Below are 22,072 nucleotides of genomic sequence, written 5' to 3'. Positions count from 1 at the left end.
TTAGTAGGTATGACTGGGATCGTGTGCTAGTGTCAAGTGTGTGGCAAAAAAAGCATTGTTTCACAATCATTTAAAGCCATCAATGCCAGGTATAGCTCAGGCCAAGCTCTACGTCACCCTCTCACTTCTACAGCTGAGAACAGTGGTGGGGCTAAGGAGTGAGTTGACTAAGTTTCAGCTTTTATTATTTTCCACATATACTTCACTGAACAGTCACTCAGACTCTCATCCTGCCAAAAGACACTCCAAAACCAGGGAAAGTTTATAACAGTTTCTTCCTGGTAGCAGTACCTGCTTACTGGTTTAGAGAATTCACAGAATTAGCATTTTGGGTAAGTACAGTGTGGAAGACCTTTGTTTGCCTCTTAGTGAGCAAACTGCATCAGCTGTCATTTTGATGAATTAGATTACCTGAGCAGGAAATAAGCTCCTTAAAGCCACTGAATTTCTCATTTGCACATCTTATTTATGAACTTTAAACACATTATGGCTGGTTGGGAAGGTGGATTATGATGATTGATGGTGAATTAAGAACTATATGGCAATAAGGAGCTCAATGTATATTTTAACTCACTTTCAGGCTTTAATTTTTTAAGCGCTTTTCTTTTGAGTATTGGATTTTGACAAATCAAGTTTAATGTGTTAACTTGAGTAGTGAAAATACTTTCCAGCTATATTTCTTTGTTTTGTTGTATTTCCTGATGTATATTTCTTGTAGTACTGATCTCTGCCTTTCTGGTGCAGCATGAACAGTTTAATTATGCTGGCATAAAGAAACATCCTGTAGAAAAAGAGTCTGTTTTCTAACAGACTACATGATTTTTCATGCAAGGGCTCCCTACTGCAGTTTTTGGCAGTATATTGCAGTACTGTGAGGATGTATTACAAAGGTTTTGAATATATTGTGCTTGGAAGTAAACTTACCATTTTTACAGCTCTGTCAAGTTCACAGTCACTGAATATGATCAATGGTGATTTACCACCAAGTTCAAGAGAAACTTTCTTCAGATTAGTGGCTGCACTGTAAAAAATATAAATAATCATATAAAAATAACTTTTAAATAGCTTATTTCACTATTTCCTTTCAATCATATCTAGGGAAATTGTATAAACCTTTATTTTCCAATAGTGACTTAGTAAATTCTACATAAATGTAAACAACCATATGTAGTTATGCTTTTCTATTACTGCTACATGCACAATATAGCTAATAAGATACTTCAGAACTAGATTAAGTAGTCTTTATTTACGAATCTTTTGCTGAGAGTACCTCTTCATGATCTGTTTACCAGTTGGTGTTGAACCAGTGAATCCAACTTTACGAACATCTGGATGTTCAGACAGGTGCTGTCCCACTAAGCCACCTATTGGGGTGAGGAAAACAGTTTAACTAGACAGTACATAGGCAATTTTTCCTACTCCAGCAGCAGGACTGTAATACAGAAAGAGCTAATAATATGTCAATCAAGTACAATATCACATACTTATTTACATTTTCAACGTTATGCATATGACTATAAAAAATATCATATCAGTTAACTTGGATCACATTAGTGTCTCCAAATTCCCCTATCTGGACTGAAGAACTTCCTTCCTAATATTCCACTGTAAGTGTAACAACCTAATTTGTAACAGAGCCTGCCCCATACAGTTACTTTGTCACTTTTCTTCCTTAGGGGAAAGAGGAAAATGGTGACATCAGGTAACACGGTCTGGACCATGACTTACCTATAGTGACCAATACGCATCTTATCAGCTTGCTCTAGGTCTCACAGTCACATTTAAATACATCCAAGTGATGATGAGATTAGGAGAAAAAAATGAATCAAGTGAAACATGTTTCTCTGTAATACATTCTTCTTCAGAGTGTTCATGCTATTTGTGTGAACTTGTAGAGGGTATAGGCTGACAGCTTTTACCACTAGCTAGTGACATATAGATGACATATAGATTTTTCCAATTCTGTTCTGGAAACATGTGAAATTGCTGTATGACATAGATGCAAGCCTACTACCTATGAAGATACATGCACTTATGTAATAGGTCTTCAAAAAGGTAAAACGATAGTTCACCAGTTTTAGCATGACCTTCTCTTGCCAGAAAAATGATTAGCTGAAGTTTTACCTGAGCCAGGCAGAATATTTATAACGCCCTTTGGAAATCCAGCTTTAGCTGAGAGCTCTGCAAACTTCAAGGAAGTCAGAGGTGTAACCTAAGTAGAAGCATTTAGATTAGGTTTCCTGTTTTAATTAAATGCACGATATCTTTTACATTCAATAAATCTTAATTTTGATACAATATTCATCTTCTTACTCACAGTATTGACAAATTAAAAGTGATGGCTTCTTGTGGAAAAGAATTCATTCTTGAAAATGAGAGTAGCATCAGAGCAGAACTGAAGACAATCAGTACTTTGTATCATGGTGGCAATTTGTATTATTATACATGCACTTTAAAACATATGACACGGTCAACCTACGGGTACATGTGACAGGTCAATCTATGGGTGAAATCCGCCAGATTGCCTGAATTATTTTGCCTGAACAAATAGAGGAAGACCTGAGCCATCTGTACATTCCTTTTCATTTTTACCTGAGCTGGCTTGAGTACGAGTGTGTTGCCTGCAGCCAAGCATGCTGCACTCTTCCATGCAAGCATCATCAGTGGGTAATTCCAGGGGATAACTATTGCACAGACACTTCAGGTAGGGAAAAACAGGGAAAGATTACATTTTTGATGGCAGCATTTGAATGGCTTTTCTGTATGTCAAGGCTGTCGCTAAGAAGAAAAAATTGACACTTACCCTATTGGCTCTTTCTTGGTGAATGTTAGATTATGGTTTGGCCGGGCCTGGTTAATTGGAATTGTAGCACCCTAAAAGACAGAGGAGGGACAAATCTTGGTACTGTTTAATCATTTTTATTACAAATATATTTGCCATGTAAGTGTGTTTTGGAAAGTCACAGAGTAGGCTTCAAAACCAGAAGCATTTTTGCATCAAAGAAAGGGGCAGGGATGCTTCTACTGTATGATTTCCTACTGTGGATACCGTAGTCAACTCCTGATTTTCAGCTGGATGAAATCAAAACATGGATCACAGAAGTATGGAATAACATACAGTGAGGGCCTATGGACAAAAAAAGCTGAATGATATTCTTGATTGTGGATCTTAAAGATACTTGAGGAAATGCTGTTGAACCTATGCCACGTGCTGTGCCATCAAGGAAACTCACCAGCCCTGGTCAGAATGTAACATAGCACACAAGTATCTGCACTAACCTGCATGACGACCACGACAACATTCTGCTCCATGAATAATCAAGAGCTGACTAAGCACGCATATCCACTGTGACACCTCAACTGATTTCTTAGACATTTAGATTCACATTTTAAATCCATATTCTCCAACTGGAAGCAGACTGTCCTTTTGTATTGCCAGGGAGACCCATTTTAGGTAAAATTTGAATTTTGCTTTATTTTTTGATTCCTTTGATTACTTTTGCTAACACTGCTTTTTGGGAATGTGTCAGAAAAAAAAAAAGTGTAGCGAAGTAGAGAAGCACTGCCATTGATTATTCCTTTCACATATTCACTTGCCTGAATTTTGTCACACCATCCAGCGAAGTATCTGAATGTTTGCACAGACATTCCAACGTGGGTCTTCAAAGCTAAAGTGTAGACAGCTCCTGAGTCAATAGACTCTATTGTTGCTAACTCTTCTTGATGTTCTTCCATCAGGTCTGCAAGTCTTTAATAAAAGCATTACAAATCCACATCAAAGAGGAGTGACATCTAACCACTGACAGCCAAAATTCTATTTGGTATGGCAAAGAACCGTAATTAAAATTGCATTCCCACTGAATATGGAGGTGGAGCACTGGAGCCACTGCTCATTAATAACAGTAAGAGCTTGAAGAATTGTCTGTTAAAGTCTGCAAATGTCTTCACATTGACTGTAGTAGACACTGGATGAAGACATGAACAGTGAAAACTTACCTGATTGTTCAGTTATGGTTTTGTAACTAAAATAATAATTAGAAAATTTGTACTCTTTTTCTGTTGTACTACAAGGAGCCAATTATAGAAAATCAGACAAGTAAGCCGAAAGCAAATACACAATAACATAAGAAATGTCAAGTCAGCAGAAGTACTGAGAAGGAGTACTCAGAGTCCTAGCTTAAGATTTGGGAAACCTAGCTTCATAATGCTGGTTTGTATTTGTTTGAACTTGGACTAAAATACTTAAGTGTTAGATGCTTCAAAGGCACTCATATGTCCAAAGAGAGAGCTCCTAACCTGTAATGCAAATTGAATTTTACATGCCTTAGTACATTTGAAATCTAGCCCGTGGTCTCCTTGTGCATCAAGTTCTCCATCCGTTAGATTTATGAAGCAACACGGTGAGGTATAGTAAGACTGTGGTAAATACTATTGAGTTAATGCTAGCTATCAGAGTGTCTCAAAAATGCATCTGCACAGACAGATACCTATACTTCTGAGGAGCTCTTGTAATTTATGGTGGTCCCCTGCTCAGGCAGAAAGGTCTGTTTTCATGAACAAATTTTTACATTCAGGTCTTCGATCTCTCACATGGCAGTGAAACAGATGCATCAATGTTTTTCTTAAGCTTCTCTCCGTGTTTTGGTACTCAGATGTATAATCAATGCGCCCATGTGATTTTAAGAGCTTAACTGAGTGCATTTTAGACCCTGTAAAGAGTATGCAAAACTGGGTGTGAAGCCTATTTTTCCATTATGTAAATTCTGCCCATTTAAAGCATTTGCAGAGATGTGGAAAAATGCTTTTTAATACTTAACTGTATCTTGGAGACCCAGCTACAGGTCACGGCATCAGCAGTAGTGTGTAAAAGAATGGATATGGCATGTCAGGGATAAAGGAGAAAGTTCCATTTAATGCTCGCCTAATATCTTCTATTAACAATTCCTCTTAAGACAAAGTAGCAGAGCTAGGGGCTTTAATGGTACAAACCTTCCCTCTGGTTCAGCACGAAAAACTCTAGTTTGACCAAAGACTAGAGAAAAGGGGGCCGTGTTTGAATTAAAGTGGACCAGTGAGGTATTTCATTCACACTGGGGATGGTTTGCAACATGAACACTCTGGTACAGCTATCCTAGAGAGCTAGTAGCCTAAGCAGAGAAGAGTTTAATCCAGGAATAATCTATGCAGTGTAGGGGAGTTATATTTTCCATATGCTTGCAAATCTTTCAAGTGTAAACCAAAGAGCAGTAGTTCTAAGACCTTAAAAGTTTCTCTTTAGGGCAGAGTTAACTTGGGCTCTCAAGTTCTCTACATTCCTAAAGCACCCTGTGTTCCTAATACAAATTAAACTCAAGTTTGTACATGCTTTGAATCTGTGCACACTTGTGAAAAATTTAAGTGATCGACCGTATTTAATTTTAATATGAGTTCTGACTCACCCATTTTCTGTTGTGATGATCACTCGTTTTTTACAGTCCTGCAGGCCTTTTTCAAAGGCCTGGTCACATACTTTATAAGACAAGCAGAATTTTCAGGTTTGCTTTCATTCTCTTTTGCTAAGATGCCTGCAACGTCTTAAAAAATGCCACACATTTTACAATACTTTTTTATTTCTAATTACATCTACTTGGTCCATATGGATATGGTAAAAGAGAGGAGGGGAATTTACATCCAAGGCATTCAACAAAGTAAAAATTACAGCTCTATTAATGTGGTAACAAATGACCTGCTGCATACACTACCAGCAGACACAGACCCATGTTTCCCAAGTGCAGCCTTACACTTCCCTGTGCTGCTCCTCCTTAGCAGCCAGAGCACAGACATGCAATGGATTCCCTACTCGCTACTGTCTTGCTAGGCTAAGCCCAGCCTTATGAGGACAGGGTCATTTTCTAGTTGCATATTCCAAACCTCTAAATCAGCTGGATCTTCAGTTTCCAAATCCTCACAGAAGTTATGCAAAGAGCAGTGTGCAACAATAAAAGGAAGGGCAGTGACCCACCCCTGCACCCAGCCAAACTGCCAGGCTGTCTTGCCATGCAAATACATAGTCTGCTACCATCCTGCAGCTGCTTACCGTGTCACTGATCCTTCTTCTGCTGCCTGTTCTGGTGTCCAGGGCTAGCCTCCTGGCACAGCACAATAAAGGCTTAATATAGCAGCAGTTATGGCACACTATTGAAGATTTTTTTTTTTTTAAGGTGAAAAAAATTCCTTCTCTTCCCTATAGATATATATGCAGTCTCCTCAGCACAATTGACTTGCCCAGGACATCCAATGGTAATGTTGATGAGCCTGCAGACTACAGCCTGCAGAAAAAAGGTGTTTGATACACAGGACCTACTACTTCATGAGCTCCTTGGGGCAGGAAGTTTCAGCTCTGTTCAAGATCCTAACATCTTCAAAGCCAGCTACTATGTCAAGCACAGTAACTAAGCCCTCCACCCACTGAATAGGAACTAAATTTGCCTAGTACATCTCCTCTGTGCTGACGATTGATTTTCCATCATCCCATTAGCTAAATGTGGACCTGTGGCAATCAGGAGTAGTGATCTTCTTTACTCATCTCTACTCTACTTACTCTTTTTTATGTCCTGGAAAAGAAAAAGCAGTGAAAATGCTTCATACACCTCCACAAAAGAGGCTTTCTTTATAGGGAAGCTCTAGAGCTTCTAGTCATCTCAAGTCCGCAAGACAGTGTTCTCCCTGCACTTGCTGTAAGGCACCAGAAGCATCACACTGCATATGGAGAGTCCATAGTAATTTGGCTTTTATTAGCTGCCTCCAGTTCCGCCCTCACAATAGGTAGCTAGCATCATCATCCTTCCAAGACGACCTCTTGCCCTTCAAGGTTCAGAAACCACCACTGAAATGATTCACTCAGCATAACCTCTGTTTATCTTCTGAAATAATAACAACAGAGCCAAAAAAAGAACCAGGCATTATCTAGGGTTGACACAGTAAAACAAATACAAATAAGAAATACTGAGCTGGAAGTGTCTCAGATACATGTGGGATTCAGCTTAGAGTGTTTCTACGCAGGACAATTCTTCCACAACAGACCATATCACATCTCCTAGGACGGGTCTTTAGCCAGGTGAGAAGTATGCTGGGGTATGATCCTGGAAAATCTAGCATCAGTTACAGTGTGTTTCAAAATTAGTGGCAATGTGGCTGTATGTTTACTGTATGGAGCACAGACTCAGGCAGACTTTGCAAGGTCAAAAGTCTCTGTCTACCTAACCTAGGTAGACTCTGTCTGTAAAACTTAGCCTCATTTATACAGAAGGATTTGGACTTTACAATGGAGTTTTCAATCCTTGCAACAAAACCCATATAGATTAAATGAAGCCATCAAGTATTTAAAAGACATTTTCCTCAAATTCTTTGTTTCCGCTCATAAATAATTTAAAAAAAAATGGTAGCAGTGAGAGATCACAAGATTTTTCTCTGCCACAGGAAAGGTTAGGCAGCTAAGACTGGGGGCCAGTACACTGAGGTAAATTAGGGGATGAAAAGATGACTAGTCTGGTTCCTCTGACAGTGGGATTATGAATATCCATTATATTTGGAAAACGTATGCAACAATTCTTCAAAGGAATAAAACAATAAGATTTAAGAAAACAAAACAAACACAAACTGCTTTCGACATACCTGTACATGAGTCGCCCTCTTTCCCTTGCATTCATTCTTCCCCATTCACCATTCTCAAATGCCTCCTTTGCTGCTGCTACTGCCTTGTCAACGTCAGCCAATGAAGCAGAAGATACACTGGCTATTATCTGTCAAAGGCAGCATTGTGTTAGCTCAAACTGAAAGGCTGGGATGCAGAGTGTTACTCTTGCCTCCCAAACTTCTTGACTGGGTGGTAGCAAATACTTAATATCCTCAAGCCCAGCAGTTGGCATGGGTGAGTCAGGCTGCAAAAAGTTCAGAAACAATTGAGGTGGCAGAATTTGGAGGACACTACAGGGTCTCTGATTCCTAGATCTATCTCCCTCTTCACATCAAGGTCCATCATCCTACTTGATTTCACTCTCTCTTTCCAGATGTAAAATCAATGTGGTATTACAAAAATTGGAAGTCTTTATAGGTGGTATTATGATCTAATACCCAAACATGCTAAAATGACTCCTGCATGTTCCATTTCTTAGGAATGGAGCTTCTGTTACCATAAGGCACCATATACACGTAGTATTTTATGATGATTGTGTTCTATAAATACACACATTGTAAATTCTAACACAGAATTGTTATGACTTTTATTCAATTCCATAATGAGTTTCAGGAAAAGTACCAGAGTCTGACTTCTAATGACAATGAAATTTGTGGTATTGATTTCAGCAGAATTTATTTGCTCCAGAATTAAATGGCAATTACATGGACAACAGAATCACTACTCCTATTTATAATACATAGTTATGAGTTGCTCAACCAAGATTCAGTAGTTCAGGGCTGAAGTGCAACTGCATATATTTTCCTACTGAAGAGTCATTTTTCTTAGTGGGAATTTAAAAGGATATTTTAAAGTTACACTTGCCCTAAGACATCAGACTTGCGAAAAAAAAGTAAAGTAAAAACTGAAGTTGATGACTGAGAGGAAATTTATACCGTATCCTATCCTTTAGCAACTAAACTACAGCAATTTTTGTTTGCAAAGCTAAACAAGAATGAAACCAAGGTAAAACATATGGCTGGGTATGGAAATTGACATAATAGTTGAAGTCGAAGTAGGTTATTTTTACTGTGCGGCTTGACTGAAATGCAAAAACTGTAAAATATACAGACTGAGAATTAAATGGAAATGTCAAATTACTTCTAGGGGTTATTTAAAGTGTACTGTATGATTTTGAAATTGGCAATATTCAGTTAGTGGTTTAGATTTTTTAATAGGCAAAGAAATTGAAATAAACTGGTATTGATCATATTTAGAAATTACTCACTGATCCATCTGCTGGATTTATAGTGTCATATGTTTTTCCATCATCAGCATTTATGAATTGTCCATTTATGAAACACTGGTATGGCATATTCACAGTCATGTTGTTCACATTTTTTGAAACCTAAGAGTGAAATAAACAACAAATTAATTTAAACTTTTAATAACTAAGATTTTAATGTAGCTTAACAAGCTTTTGATATCTTCAGACAACATCCAGCCACATTTTACAATGTACATATGGCTGTTAGAAGTGGACAAAAGACTAAAATGAAATGGAAATCATATTCTCCATGAACACCAGTGACCATATTCTGAGATAGTTAAGCAGATTTCTGGTTTTTTTTTATCATTGGATCTCTCTGTTCAAACCAATACTAAGCCCTGGTTAAGGCTGGTCCTAGTGGACTTCAATCAAATGCATAATTCCCAAATTCAAGAAATCCTGACTTACTTAATGACTTAAAAAACATGCAATCCTCCTTCCACACAAAGTTTTCAAACAGACTATTAGGAGAAAAATCTAGCATTGTTTGCCTCAGGAAAGCAGAAGCTCCAAAACTGTTCTGACTGAAGCATACTGGCAGGAGGGTGCAAGGGAGGTAGGAATATCTGCCCACGTGTGATCTACTCTACTGCATGTTCTTGATCCTCTGGTTTCTGGTACACTGTAAGTGACATTACATATATACTTGCATTCCAAAATGCACATATATAAAAGCTGGAGAAAAAAGTCACAAAGAAGAGTTTGTATGACCAAATATTTGTTTGCTTTTCCTACTGCATCAAGCAGTCTAATAGAATGCATTATTTACCCTCCCCCCAAAAAACAAGAAAGAATAAGCAATAAAAGCAAAATAAAAGGTCTTACATAATCAATTACTAACTCTTCTTCTTTGTCTTCTCCTCTGAATTTTCTGACAGCCATTTGAATAAAGTCTGCAAACTTAGTGGCCATATACACGTCTTCATTCTGTAGCTGAAGTCCACTATATTTCTGTTTGATCTCTTCTAGCATTCTAAAGATTTTGAAGAAAGAATAAGTTTAATTACAAATGAAAGAACTATTCAGATAACTGAATCATTAGAAGGTCGAAAGGGGTCAAAACTGGGCACCAGTTTGTATGCGTGTGAATATGTGTGTGTGTGTTTCTCTGACAATAGTGGCACAGAAGTTGTGAATTTTACTGAAATCAGTTGGTTTAATTGGGGGTGTTACAGAAAAGAAAATGTCAGTTCTGGAATACTTTTAGGTAAACTTTTGGAAATAAATGACAAATAGCATGTATTGATTGATAAAACAGTATATGGGACTATCTAACCAATACATGGAGGACATTCAGAGCTCTATGAGACTGGTAAGTAACGGGGACAATAATCAGTTTGTTAAAAAAAAACACCTGAAATGCTGGTCTTATATTATAACCTGGGCTATTTGAGTTGCAAAAAGAAGGTAAATAAGGTGACCCAACACAGCATGAACTCAGTGTACTTGTAAGCATAGGCTCAATTCTTTCTGTGAAAGGCTCCTCTTTCCCTCTGGGGAGTTCTTTGCTGAGCTTCCCAGTCAGCTCCCTGGTCTTGAGATACCTGTCACTGCATGCAGACAAGTCTGAGCATCACCATGCTCCCCCATGTGGCTGATGTTCCTGAAGTTAAGGGGAATTTTCCTTCGATAGAATGAGCAGGATTACATCAATATCTCCTAATTTTGGGAGCAGAACCATATCACATTTTCAAAGGTAGGAAAGGGAATAGTTAGAGTATTGGAAAACATAGGGGGATTTTTTTTTAACACTACTTGATCAACCCTGATTTAAAAGCACCATGACAACTTTGTTTCCATTAACTTTGGCTTCAAAATTTTATTATTTTGAATATTTCTTACCTGACAACATGCATAGAGGATGCTCCAGATTTGAAGAAGTCTGTGGAATCCTCAATTACAGCAACATTGCTCAAAATTCCCTTCCAAATAGCCTAATAATACATAAAAATAACAGAGGCAATAATGAATAATCCTTTAATTGTAAGAAGTATTTATCAAACCATATTTTCTATGGTACCTGTGCCTACGACGTGTATTATTTCAAAGGATTCTAAAACAGAAAATTATTTTAAGAGGGTCTTGAACCGTCTGGAGACCTGATATTAGCCAATAAATTCTTCAGCATAATTAGCTTATCAAAAAGTATTATTTTGTCCGTGATAATTTTACTTAATCAGGCACGAAACCTGAAAGCTATAATGCTAATAATTTTCAGGCCTGTTTTTTAAAGATCTTTAGCCTCCAAATAATAACTTCCCATTGCATTATGGAATATGTTGTCAGCAGAGGCAAAGACAGCCTGGAGCACTTTGCAACTGGATTGATGGCATTTCTGGCACCTAGGCAGAGCTGAGAAGTAGTTTAAGCTGCATGCATGAGGTAGAGATTTCTGCTAACATGAATAGTGAAATAACTGGTAACATAATATTTCAATTAATTATTAGGTTTCAGAGTAAGCAGGTAGTGTCATGAAGTAGAGTTTATATTTCTTTTTGCTATTGTCTCAGTCAATCAATAGCTCCAGGTAGGTTTTATGCTGCTGGCAAGCAGGTTCAAGGTAATCTCGAAGCAGCTGTTCAAAATACTAGTGCATCAAGCTGCCTGACCTGTGTCAGAAGTTACTGACCCTGTAGCAGAGTTAGCAGAAGGGAATACACCTGTGATTCGCTTGCTCTGGCACAAAACTTTCATGACAAATGTGGCTTTCAGTTAAGCCCCTGACACTCACTACGAAGGGATGGATTACATGAGAGGGCAGCAAAGTGCCTCTCTGGCTATGAGAGCTTTCTGCTCCAGCAGCCCCATTGCTGCATCCCTCTGCCAGCCAGCCCCGTGTGGGTGGTTGTGGCAGAAGAGAGACAGCATGCACAGGTACAGCGAGAAAACTGCTGCTTTTCTCTTTCAGGCTGCTGTTCTAAGTCTCCCTGGAGCTTGTCCAACAGGACCACTCTGAGCACATCCTAGTGAGTAACACCACAGTGAAGAAAGGATTTCAGAACTGTCCAAGTCTGTCAGTGTTGAAAACCTCACTGTTGTGAGGCAAAGGTCCATTTGTTTTTCCTCACTCCCACCCTCATCATTCAAAGATATTTACTATAACTGACCCTGCAATCATTGTCTTTGTATCACTCATATCTGAAAGAAAACTTCCTAAAGTTATGTCTAAATGCTCTAATGAATTCCCAATTCCACCTGAATTAATGCCAATAACTAAAGATTCAACCCCATACTCTTTGAGTACATTTTATCAAAAAGCAATTTGCATGGCTAAATAAAAGATATGCCTTGCTTATAATGAGAAGTATGTAATGCCTTTGTCTGAAGTAATATCCTACTAAAGCAGTTTATTGAATTACCCTAATATCTTCTGCCATCTTTTTCTCCTCTTCTGTAAGTTCCAGGGCAGTTTTCTCATCAGCAGAGAAGTATTTAGATGCAGGGATCATTTTTCCATCCTCAAACTGCAGATTTCTCACTAGTACCTGAAAAATGAGAGGATATGATTTTAAATTATCTGGGAGGTAACACATCCTTGTGTGAAGAGTTCTTAGGCATTAATATGGTTATTGAAATAGTAAAATAAATGGCTTGCAGGAAAGCTGCTATGATGCAGGTAATTTAACACAGGCCACTCCTACCTGTCTTTCAGATTCTCTCCCAGTATTGGTACATTTTAATCCATATTGGAAATGAATATGGATTGAGTGAGAAGCAAAACATTAATGTCTCCTCTACAGGATGGCAGAGGATTGATAAACTCCAAACAAATTAGCTGTCTGTCATTAGCAGCTGGATTTGTATAGCCTGACAATTCCACACTACTTGCACTTGCCAGGGTGAGCACTTACCATCTTCCCATCATTACCAAAAACGACTAGACCATTCTTGGTTACAAGTCCAGGTCTTGAAGCACCTTTTATTGCCAGCTCTTGTCCAGCAGGCACTGAAGCATCAAGTAATGATGACCCATAAAAAGTAACCACCTAAAAATAAATGGAATTAAAAGTGCACAGATTCCAAACATGCTCTAAAATTCTAATAGTGAAATTATACTGTTTTGAAGCTTAAATATAAGTACTTACACATGGAAAACATGTTACAACATTATCTCTGTATCTTTACAACCCAGGACATGTAAAACTTTGCAAGCTGCCTAAACCTGTGGAGCTGCTTAGCTGTAACAATGTGCATGCTGGAACCAGTGCAGAAAGGGAAGCAGCTTTTTTCAGTGCATGCCCAGAGGAAGAGACTGGCAGAAGCCTGACTGTGACCGGTGGAGTCCGGCTCTGCTCCCAGGCTGGCAATGCTGAACACTGCCTTTCTGGGGCATTTCTGTTCTTTCTGGGCTCTCAAATCAGCAACAGTTCTGGTTATTAGGGCAGGGCTTTTGGAGCAGCTTACCAGCAGATGGCTAACAGTTAAGTAACAAAATCTGGACATCACAGGCAGGAAAGATAATGCAATTTTTAAAATATTTTATGTAAGTACAATGTGGATCAAATGTACAGTACTTTTAATACACTGAAAGGAAGTAGTTGGTTTCGGATAAAATGAGATAGATTTATTTCTACAAATGATCTAGGCCCAAATCTCTTTAAATAAAACCTTCTTTGTTATTTCAGTAGCTCACAGTGTTTCACTTTGCTGTTAATACTGTGATGTTGCCCACTGTACAGCATGGGTTGCATTATACTGTAATGCATGCCTACTTCACAAAATGACTGGCACAGTTTGGTTCTACCCTTCTTACTTATTGCTTTGTACCATGCTGCTTGTTTTTTTTTTTTAAATCTTAACTACTGTGTTCTGTACATTTGTTTAGGTGCCTGTTTGAGATATATATAAAACATACAGTCATAAAATGAGAGCTACTGCAATGTAACTCTCATTTATATTCACCTGTGTGCAGACACCTTTAGTTTTATAATAAAAAAGGTCAAAAAGAGGTTATAGAAAAGAAGAATATTCTCCTGATTTTCAGAGCATACCTGGCCATCTATTGTTGCCCATGCTCCAGGCACTTTGTCATGCCCTCGAATCCAATTGTGCAAAGCTGCTGCAGGTTGGTCCCAGGAGATCTAGGAAATCAAGACATGCCAGGTAATTCTTCTGTGTTTAGGCATAAATCAAGTTAGTAATGTTTTCCTATATAAGAATTACAAACTCTCCCTCCTTCTCTTTCAACTCTTCATTTATTTAAGAACACAGAAAGGGTCTGGTCTAATAAAGGAAAATCAGTGATCTCCAGATGGCTAATCATCAAAGACCTATCAAATTGGATGCTCTTAGCACTCTTGTGTTCTGTGCAGTCTATATCATAGATTCTCCTTCTCACACTAATATAATGAAAATATAAATCTTGCTACTAGGTAATCATTCCTAAATAATTAATATTATGATTAATAAATTTAATAAGCATAGTATAAATGGGAATAAGTGTACATCTGGGATATCACCTTCTGCTGAAAATGATCTATTTATTGCTCGGATCCTACCTTCTTTAATAAAACCACAAACTTTTATTAAAATACTTTCTAATCATTTACTAACCCTTTATAAATTGTTTCATGAATGGAATTCCCACTACAACTTGCAATTCCTGCAAGACTTTGAGGAAAAAGGAAATAATGTTTTAAGAATGTCATGTATATTTAATGTGTAAAACCAGTGAAAATGTATTCCTTTATCTTTGCAATATTGTGAGTATATATACAAAATTAATTAAAGAATCAGAATAGCTATTAAATAACAAATCTCAGGTACCCAGCATCCTTCTTAGTTTAAGCACAAGGAATATTTAGAAGCAAGTTATAAGCCAATGAGAAGTGTTTTACAGCAGGAAGATTAAGCTAGTTCACCCCAAGGAAGCTCCTTATGAATGAATAAAAATATCCTTATGCAAAGCTATTTGTTTCTAAGGTAAGGCAGGAATTGAAATATGATAAAAAGTTATCATCACCTACAATATTTCAGGTGGAAAGGACTATATTCACCATGGACAAGAGACTGACATTTTGGGAATAATTTTTACTTTTTATTTTTTTTAAAAACTTCTGCACTGGTCTAGAAAAGGAAAAGAAGGTATTAAAGGCAGCATTCACTATCATTTTATGGTGGCCCTCCCAACCACAAAGAAGATCCAGCTAATGCAGTGGGGGTGCTTATATAATTCTTATATGGATGCTTAAATATATTTTTTTCTGTTGTTTGTTTACGTGACCTATATTTTTTTTTTCCTGGTGCCAACAGGAAAGGTGCCAACACTTGCTTTTGCTAACATCAAATCTATTTCTGGTAGAGAATTTAGTATGGACTGTTGGTAAACAAAGAGAGCTATCTTCATTCAGTGCTGTATTTAAAAGTCTGGTAACATATTAAGAATCCACTGAAGGTGCAGCTGCCATCTAGCTGTGTGTAGATGATCCCAAGTAGAACACCAGGTTTCTAAATATATGTAACTGCTGAAAGGAAATAGGAACTTAACCTGGGGCTCCATTACATGCATTCTTGGACTTATCCCAGGAATAAGAGGTGGGGAAACAACTGAGTTGAAATTAATCTTAAATTCATATCACTACTACTGTGATCTGAGTTGATAACAACTTTTCTGGTGATATGCACAAAGCACAGTGCTATTTAACACTACCTCTGCATTTTCCTTTTTCTGGATCCCTTCATATGTTGCCCCTTCTTTAGGCTGAGGTATACGAGGGGCCTTACCATCAGCAATTAGATGTACAGCTTCCACCTAAGCGAAAAAGTAACAGATTTATTGTTAGCTCGGTTTGCCTTTTTTCCTCAGTCATACTTGTGAATGACAGCAAAAGACTTTCTGCCACAAGGGGAACCGGTTTATTTTTAAAACCTAGGATTTCCAAAATCTAGGGGACCAATGATACACCGATTAACATACGCATACACTTAAACTTCTTTGACAAAAGAAATAGCCTCAGAAATTTGATGGGAGTACCTAGTCACCAAACATATAGCAGCTGCCTAAATTCTGCAGGACTAGAATGTGGCTCTGTATGACTGCATTCAATTCTTTCCTTTTTCTTTCTGCAAAAAGTTATTTCTCTGCATTTAAATGGAGAGAGAAAAAATTTCTCTAACGATCCATGCTGAGTATTTTTTATGCATTTTCATTTCTTCATTTTAAAACAATACGAAAAAGGACAAGCATACAAAATCCAAAGCCAATCCACCAGGGCTCTGAACTTAAACACCGCCCCCCCTTTTTTTTTTCAACCTTACCCTAACTTTCTGTTCTCTCTGAGCCTTTAAAAAATTTCACCTTGTAAAAACATTCAAGAAATCTGTGGAAAGAGCCACACTCCAGACAAATTTGACTTCTTGCCTTCTGTGGAAACAGGATATGTTTTGCCTGCTGCCAGCAACAAATATTCTGAGGCCACCTCCTCAGCTGTCGTGAAGCAGCACGGCTCCACTGAAGTCTAGGAGTCAACTGAACACCACAACCTCTGTCTTTCCGAATGCATGCATCTTGTCTATATTTCCTTTGCTTTCAAACTCCAGCAGATGCTTTTCTTCTCCACTTAAAATGTTGATATTTAGTACAGGTAAACATACCATAGCCTTTATTCCTTCTGGGAAGAGAAACCGGTTATACAGGTCATCCACAGTATCGTTTTGGCCAACGTCACATTCTCGCTGCAGAAGGATTGGTCCAGTGTCCAAACCATCATCAGCCCAAAAAATAGTAAATCCTGCTTTCTTATCTCCTTGAATTAAAGTCCTGGACATAAAAAAAGCCTTACAGTAAATACAGACAGTATGAAAGTAGTCAGGGATATCAACCCATCTGTTACACATTCATTTACTTTAGGTAGATAGAAAAGAAAATCCTAACTGTCTTTAATTCATTGCTCATTTCATAGTCAGGAACCCACAGTATTGACACTCTTGATGTGTGGTTTTCCACAAAGCAACATAAGAAATGCTGCAACTGAATCCAGCATTATGGTCATGGGCAAACCAGACTTGACTTGGGGAAAAAACCAAAATCAATTTAATTTGTAACCAAGCAAATCAGAGTAGGATAATGAGAAGTAAAATAAAATCTTAGAACATCTTCCCCCCACCCCTCCCTCTTTCCTGGGCTCAACTCTCCTCCCCAGCAGCACAGGGGGACGGGGAATGGCGGTTGGGGTCAGTTCCTCACACATTGTCTCTGCCGCTCCTTCCTCCTCAGGGGGAGGACTCCTCACACTCTTCCCTTGCTCCTGTCTGCAGGGGTTTCTCTCACATTCCAATCTCCTCCCCCATGGCAGGTTCCCCTTCTTAAATATGTTATCCCAGAGGTGCTACCACTGTCACTGATTGTGGTTGGCCTTGGCCAGAGGCGGGTCTGACTCGGAGCCGGGGAAGCTTCTGGCACCTTCTCACAGGAGCCCCCCTGCAGCCCCTCCCCTGCTACCAAAACCCCGCCACATAAACCCAAATACACTCCTTCATTATGTCAAATTCCACTACCTGATCTCTTTGCTGGCTGCCCCCTAACTTTTGATTAAGAATGAGCAATAGTTCCTTATTTACCTTGCCATGTCTTTCATGGCTTAATACACTGCTAGGAGACATATTTCTTTCCCAATGACCTCTTTTCCCATCTGAAGACTCCTAGATTTGTCTCCTGCCATGTGGAAGCTGTTTTATACCTTTGACTATCTTTCTTAGCCTTTTCTGAAGCATTTCTAGTTCCTTCATGTTCTGACTGAGATGCAGACAGTATTTAAGATCCTTCCATGGTCTGTTTTCTCAGTAACAACAATTAACCTAAATGTTATTATAGCTTACATATAGTCAGTTTTTTTCCCCCCTTATGTGCATTACCTTATGTTTTTTAACTTTGAATTTGACCTCTCATTTTCTTAATCTTACTTTCACATTATCACATTTACCCATTTGTGTAGAAAGTGTATTCTTTATTACAGATTGAAATCAGATTGACTGGTCTAAAGTTTCCTGGCTTTCCCTTTCAGCCCTTTTAAAACTGGTATTGCTCTTGCTGTTTTCCAGTCTCCTGCACTATCACAATCTGAAGGAACAGAAACACTTTAGGCTGTCCCAAACCTGCAGAAACTTTGAAAGTCCCCTGGTCCTGAGAAGAGATTTTTATTCATTCATCAGTTTATCTAAAATCTCTTCTGCTCACAGTTCAGCTCAAGAGAATTGTTCTGACTTATTCTACACAAAGAAGGGCATGGTAGTAACGTCTTAAGCTCCTCCATCCTGAATACCAATACAGATTTCCTACTATGGTGTTCTCTTTGATAAGCACCTTTTTAAAATTAAACACCTATATCACCCTACATACCTCCCACCTTTAATGTATTTGGGAAAATTGTTATTATTCAATTTTATGCCTTTTCTTTTCTGGACTGCTTTACTTTCATTCTTCACCTGATTTGCCAGAGTTTTTCCCCACTTGGACACAACTGCCACTTTTTGAAGGATTTCCTTATGTCTCTAATAGTCTCCTTTACTCCTCTATTTAAGTACTTCAGTTTAGCATTTTTGCCATTAAGGATTAAAAATAACAAACAAACCAAAGCAAAATATGCTGTTGCTTTGAATCTACAACACTGTGTCTTTAGATAATCACCATGCTGCCTGTAAGATTATTTTAAAATTGTTTCTTCGTATTTAGACAATTTCTTATTGAATTTAAACAGTGTGATAATGGTATTTCTGTTGTCACAAGAATGCTAGATCTGAGTCTACTGTGGTCATTACTGCAGTGTAGTTCTTTCACAGTAACATTTTGAATCTAGCCTTGTGCATTGCTCAGGAGAACAGCCAGATAAAGTTTTATTCTTGTGGATTCTATTCTCTCTCTCCCTTCCCTTCTGTGAAATCTTAGGCTCTGCATCAAGACCTGTTGTGATAGTTATTTAGTGTTTGTGGAGGATGAGCTACAAGAGCAGTGTCCTGCCTATGAAAACTCCAGATCGTCGATTTGCCTATGTGAGTAAAATGTATGAATGTACAGATCACATCACTGATCTTCCCAGAATAACAGCTGCACTTGCATTGGAAATCATAACGAATCTTAGGTATGAAGTGCAGATCATGAACCAAATACTCAGCTGCTTCAGAGAAGTTCCTTCAGAGCAGTTGCAAGTCAACAGAACTGTGCCAGCATTTTCATTAGTAATGGGTACAGACCAACATCATAACGTGACATACATATAGTTTTGATGCATAAAACTCACCAGTTGATTGCAGAAGCTCCTCGGTGGCGTGGTAGGATGGATGGATGGTAAATAATTGAGCCATGTTTTGGGCAGTCAATGACATCCATGGGGATGAACTGTGTACAGAATGGAAGGACATTTAGCTCTGCTCCAACCGATTTGTAGGCTGCAACTACTTCCTGGATAGGCTTGCCTTTAGCTCTCCATCTGGGGAACTTAAAAACAGGAGTGCCGTCCTTCTCTGCTGCCAGTGCTGAGGGGAAAGAACAATTTTTTTTTTTAATCCGCATTTGTGTTAAAAATTCAAACTGAAATCAAAGAGATATTGCATGACAACCCCAGCAGATCAAGCATATGATTACAGAATGCCCTTCGTACTGTTCTGTATGCTGTTTAAAAACCTTTGCACTTGGATATATTTTATTAATTCTGTCTTTGATTCTCATTCCTACAGCTGATGTCATTCTCAACTTTAAGTTCACTCTTACAACTTGGCTAATAAGTACCAATGAAAGCAGGAAACAGTGATGAATGTTATTGACTATTTAACAGTGACACTTCATTTCTTTTCTGTTCATTACATTTGCCTGCAACTGGTTTCATTTAGCAGAACTTAATTTTCCACTTCAGCAATTTGTATGTGAATATGACTACGTACAAGTAAGATTCACTCATGTCAGCATTTTGTCACATTGCCATGTGGTACAAATAATTACAGATGCTAATGGCCTTCAGTAATTTCTTCAAAATACTGTTTACTGATGCCTTCTGGATATACTTTCACTTATCTGTGAAACACACAGCTACACCTAAAATTAGGCTTAAAGGTGAGAAAAAACAACTGCACTAATTGCAGAGAGAATTTTTAAGTGTTTGATAAATTCCATTGTGCAACCACTTTATAACTCATCACAGAGAGTAGGATAGTAGAGTCAAACTCTACATCTGTTGAGTTGTATGTGTAATAGGAAGAAAAGGGAAAACAAGAAGAGGTATGGAAAATTCACCTAATTTAATTTATATTTCTAAACACATTTTCATACTTTCCTTTCTCTTTTTCACTTCTGAAGTTGGAACTTGAGTTTGAGCTGACGCATCTTTAGCCTATTAACTTAGGTCTTAAATACTTACTTAAATATCATTCCATAGAAGTTAGTGTGTACTTCAATTACCTTTAGAAACAAAAATTGTAGCTGTCTGAGGATACAGAAACATGAGCAAATTTCACTTGAGACTTAAGCTTTTTGAGTCATCTGGAAGTAAAAAGCAACAAAGTATCCAGCAATTTCCTTTTTTTTCATTAGGAGAGCAATAAACTAATTCTATGGTTTAGTTACAATAAATATATGATAGAAATCAGTGGAAGATTTACTTAGTTACATCTGCTCAGGTAATAACTGTACAACAATAGTTTACATAGTGTAACCAAGTGTTATGGTATGCTTCCAGAGCTGGATAGTCGAATTGTCTTTTTCTAAACTAATAGTTACCTCCTCTAATTCTTCCAAAGTGTGATTATATCTTTTAATGACATAGAGTTACAGAATGTAATAAACTTGAGAACTATATGCTAGTTTGGGAGTGCCATAGCCCAGGTAAGCAAAAATTATGTTTGATTCTTCCCTCATAAGAGTTTTGTGAAAACATGTCAGGACCAAAAAAAAAAAAGAGAGAGAGACTTGAGACAGCTCATGGAATGTAGTTTTAAAGTTTTAATTTCAGATTATCCATAAAGGTACATTCCATTCTGGCACTTCTTTCTCTTTGCTAATCATATTAACTCACTGTTTTTATGCCACTGAAAAAAAAAAAGTTACAATTCAGATGATTCCAAAGTAGCTTCTTTGTCACACTGGGCTCTGTTCTATGAGTACAATTCTGAATACCTGTCAGGCAACAACTCTTTCTTTAGGAAGTCTAGAAAATCCTTATGCATCTTGACAGTGGAAAAAGGGAGAGCAAAGCCTCCTCTAACCTTTTCAATGGGTTTTCAATAGTCCAGGTGGAAGAGAAATAGGCTCTTCAGGTACACTGCCGCATGCAAGCTTGTTAGAAAGGGCAGAACACCAGGGATAAACAGTCTTGGCTCCATGCCTTGAGTGTCCTGGACAGCACAGTGAAACAGGTGACAATTTGTGCTCGAGTACAGGCTGAGCAGCTATTTGCTTTAAGATACAGACCTAGTTCAGGATAATTACCTCTAGGATGTACGTTCAAATAAGGTACCTAGATTAATTTATTTTTCAGATATCTTAATGTATGGCCCGGTATGGTTAGAAAAGATTTAAATAATGACTAACTGACAAGGTTAAACTGGTTCTGGGACTTGTGTTTGTTAAAGCATCATTCTTATGCTGAATCCAGTGTAATAAAGGCAATATATGCAAGTCATTCCCATATAGATACCACCTTCTCATGAAAAGGCAAGTTTGTTATGTCTGCCTGTAATTTTAACATTTGGATTAAGGTTACACTTACCCAAAGGATCGGCTTGTCCATTCTTGTCAGGCACTGTGAATACTCCCACAACTTTATGACCCTCTTTTCTCAGCTTGTTATAAACTTCTTGTCCAAAAATACTTTGACCTATAAGGGCTAGCTTTAGCTTATGTTGATAAGCCTGGTAAAAAGAATTAAAACAAACCATGTTCTAGGATGCAAATAAAATATGTTGTTGCTTACATTTCTCTCTTGCTCTTTCTTGATCAATTTCATTTTGATTTAAAATGGAATAGTCTCTCTGCCCAAATCACCTTTGAAGGAATAATAGTCAATTTTTTTATATTAATGACAGGCAATGTACAATTCAGACATGCTTGCATTGTTCCTGCCAAGTTAAAGGTAATGATGACCCATTTGATCCTTCTACAG

General features: G+C 37.9%; 1 protein-coding gene across 5 annotated transcripts in view; it reads right to left on the bottom strand.

Annotated features, from left to right (window-relative positions):
* ALDH1L2 (aldehyde dehydrogenase 1 family member L2) overlaps positions 1–22,072 on the bottom strand; it is a 41,062-nt gene that overhangs the window by 5,717 nt on the left and 13,273 nt on the right. For 2 of the 5 annotated variants that reach the window (XM_069807420.1, XM_069807424.1), the window contains 17 exons: positions 21,680–21,821; positions 19,220–19,454; positions 16,578–16,743; positions 15,634–15,735; positions 13,976–14,065; positions 12,836–12,970; positions 12,344–12,469; positions 10,827–10,918; positions 9,810–9,957; positions 8,943–9,062; positions 7,654–7,781; positions 3,598–3,748; positions 2,804–2,874; positions 2,593–2,698; positions 2,125–2,212; positions 1,271–1,364; positions 925–1,021 (listed from right to left, as the gene is read on the bottom strand). In XM_069807420.1, coding sequence (XP_069663521.1) covers positions 925–1,021; positions 1,271–1,364; positions 2,125–2,212; positions 2,593–2,698; positions 2,804–2,874; positions 3,598–3,748; positions 7,654–7,781; positions 8,943–9,062; positions 9,810–9,957; positions 10,827–10,918; positions 12,344–12,469; positions 12,836–12,970; positions 13,976–14,065; positions 15,634–15,735; positions 16,578–16,743; positions 19,220–19,454; positions 21,680–21,821 — 2,091 coding nt within the window. Of the gene's footprint in view, positions 1–924; positions 1,022–1,270; positions 1,365–2,124; positions 2,213–2,592; positions 2,699–2,803; positions 2,875–3,597; positions 3,749–7,653; positions 7,782–8,942; positions 9,063–9,809; positions 9,958–10,826; positions 10,919–12,343; positions 12,470–12,835; positions 12,971–13,975; positions 14,066–15,633; positions 15,736–16,577; positions 16,744–19,219; positions 19,455–20,332; positions 20,455–21,679; positions 21,822–22,072 lie in introns of those variants that run through there. The other 3 variants (XM_069807423.1, XM_069807422.1, XM_069807421.1) reach the window with 3 other exon arrangements.

This window comes from Haliaeetus albicilla, chromosome 19 (assembly GCF_947461875.1).
Source record: "Haliaeetus albicilla chromosome 19, bHalAlb1.1, whole genome shotgun sequence".
NCBI classification, from domain to species: domain Eukaryota; kingdom Metazoa; phylum Chordata; class Aves; order Accipitriformes; family Accipitridae; genus Haliaeetus; species Haliaeetus albicilla.
This window is presented reverse-complemented; position numbering and strand designations above follow the sequence as displayed.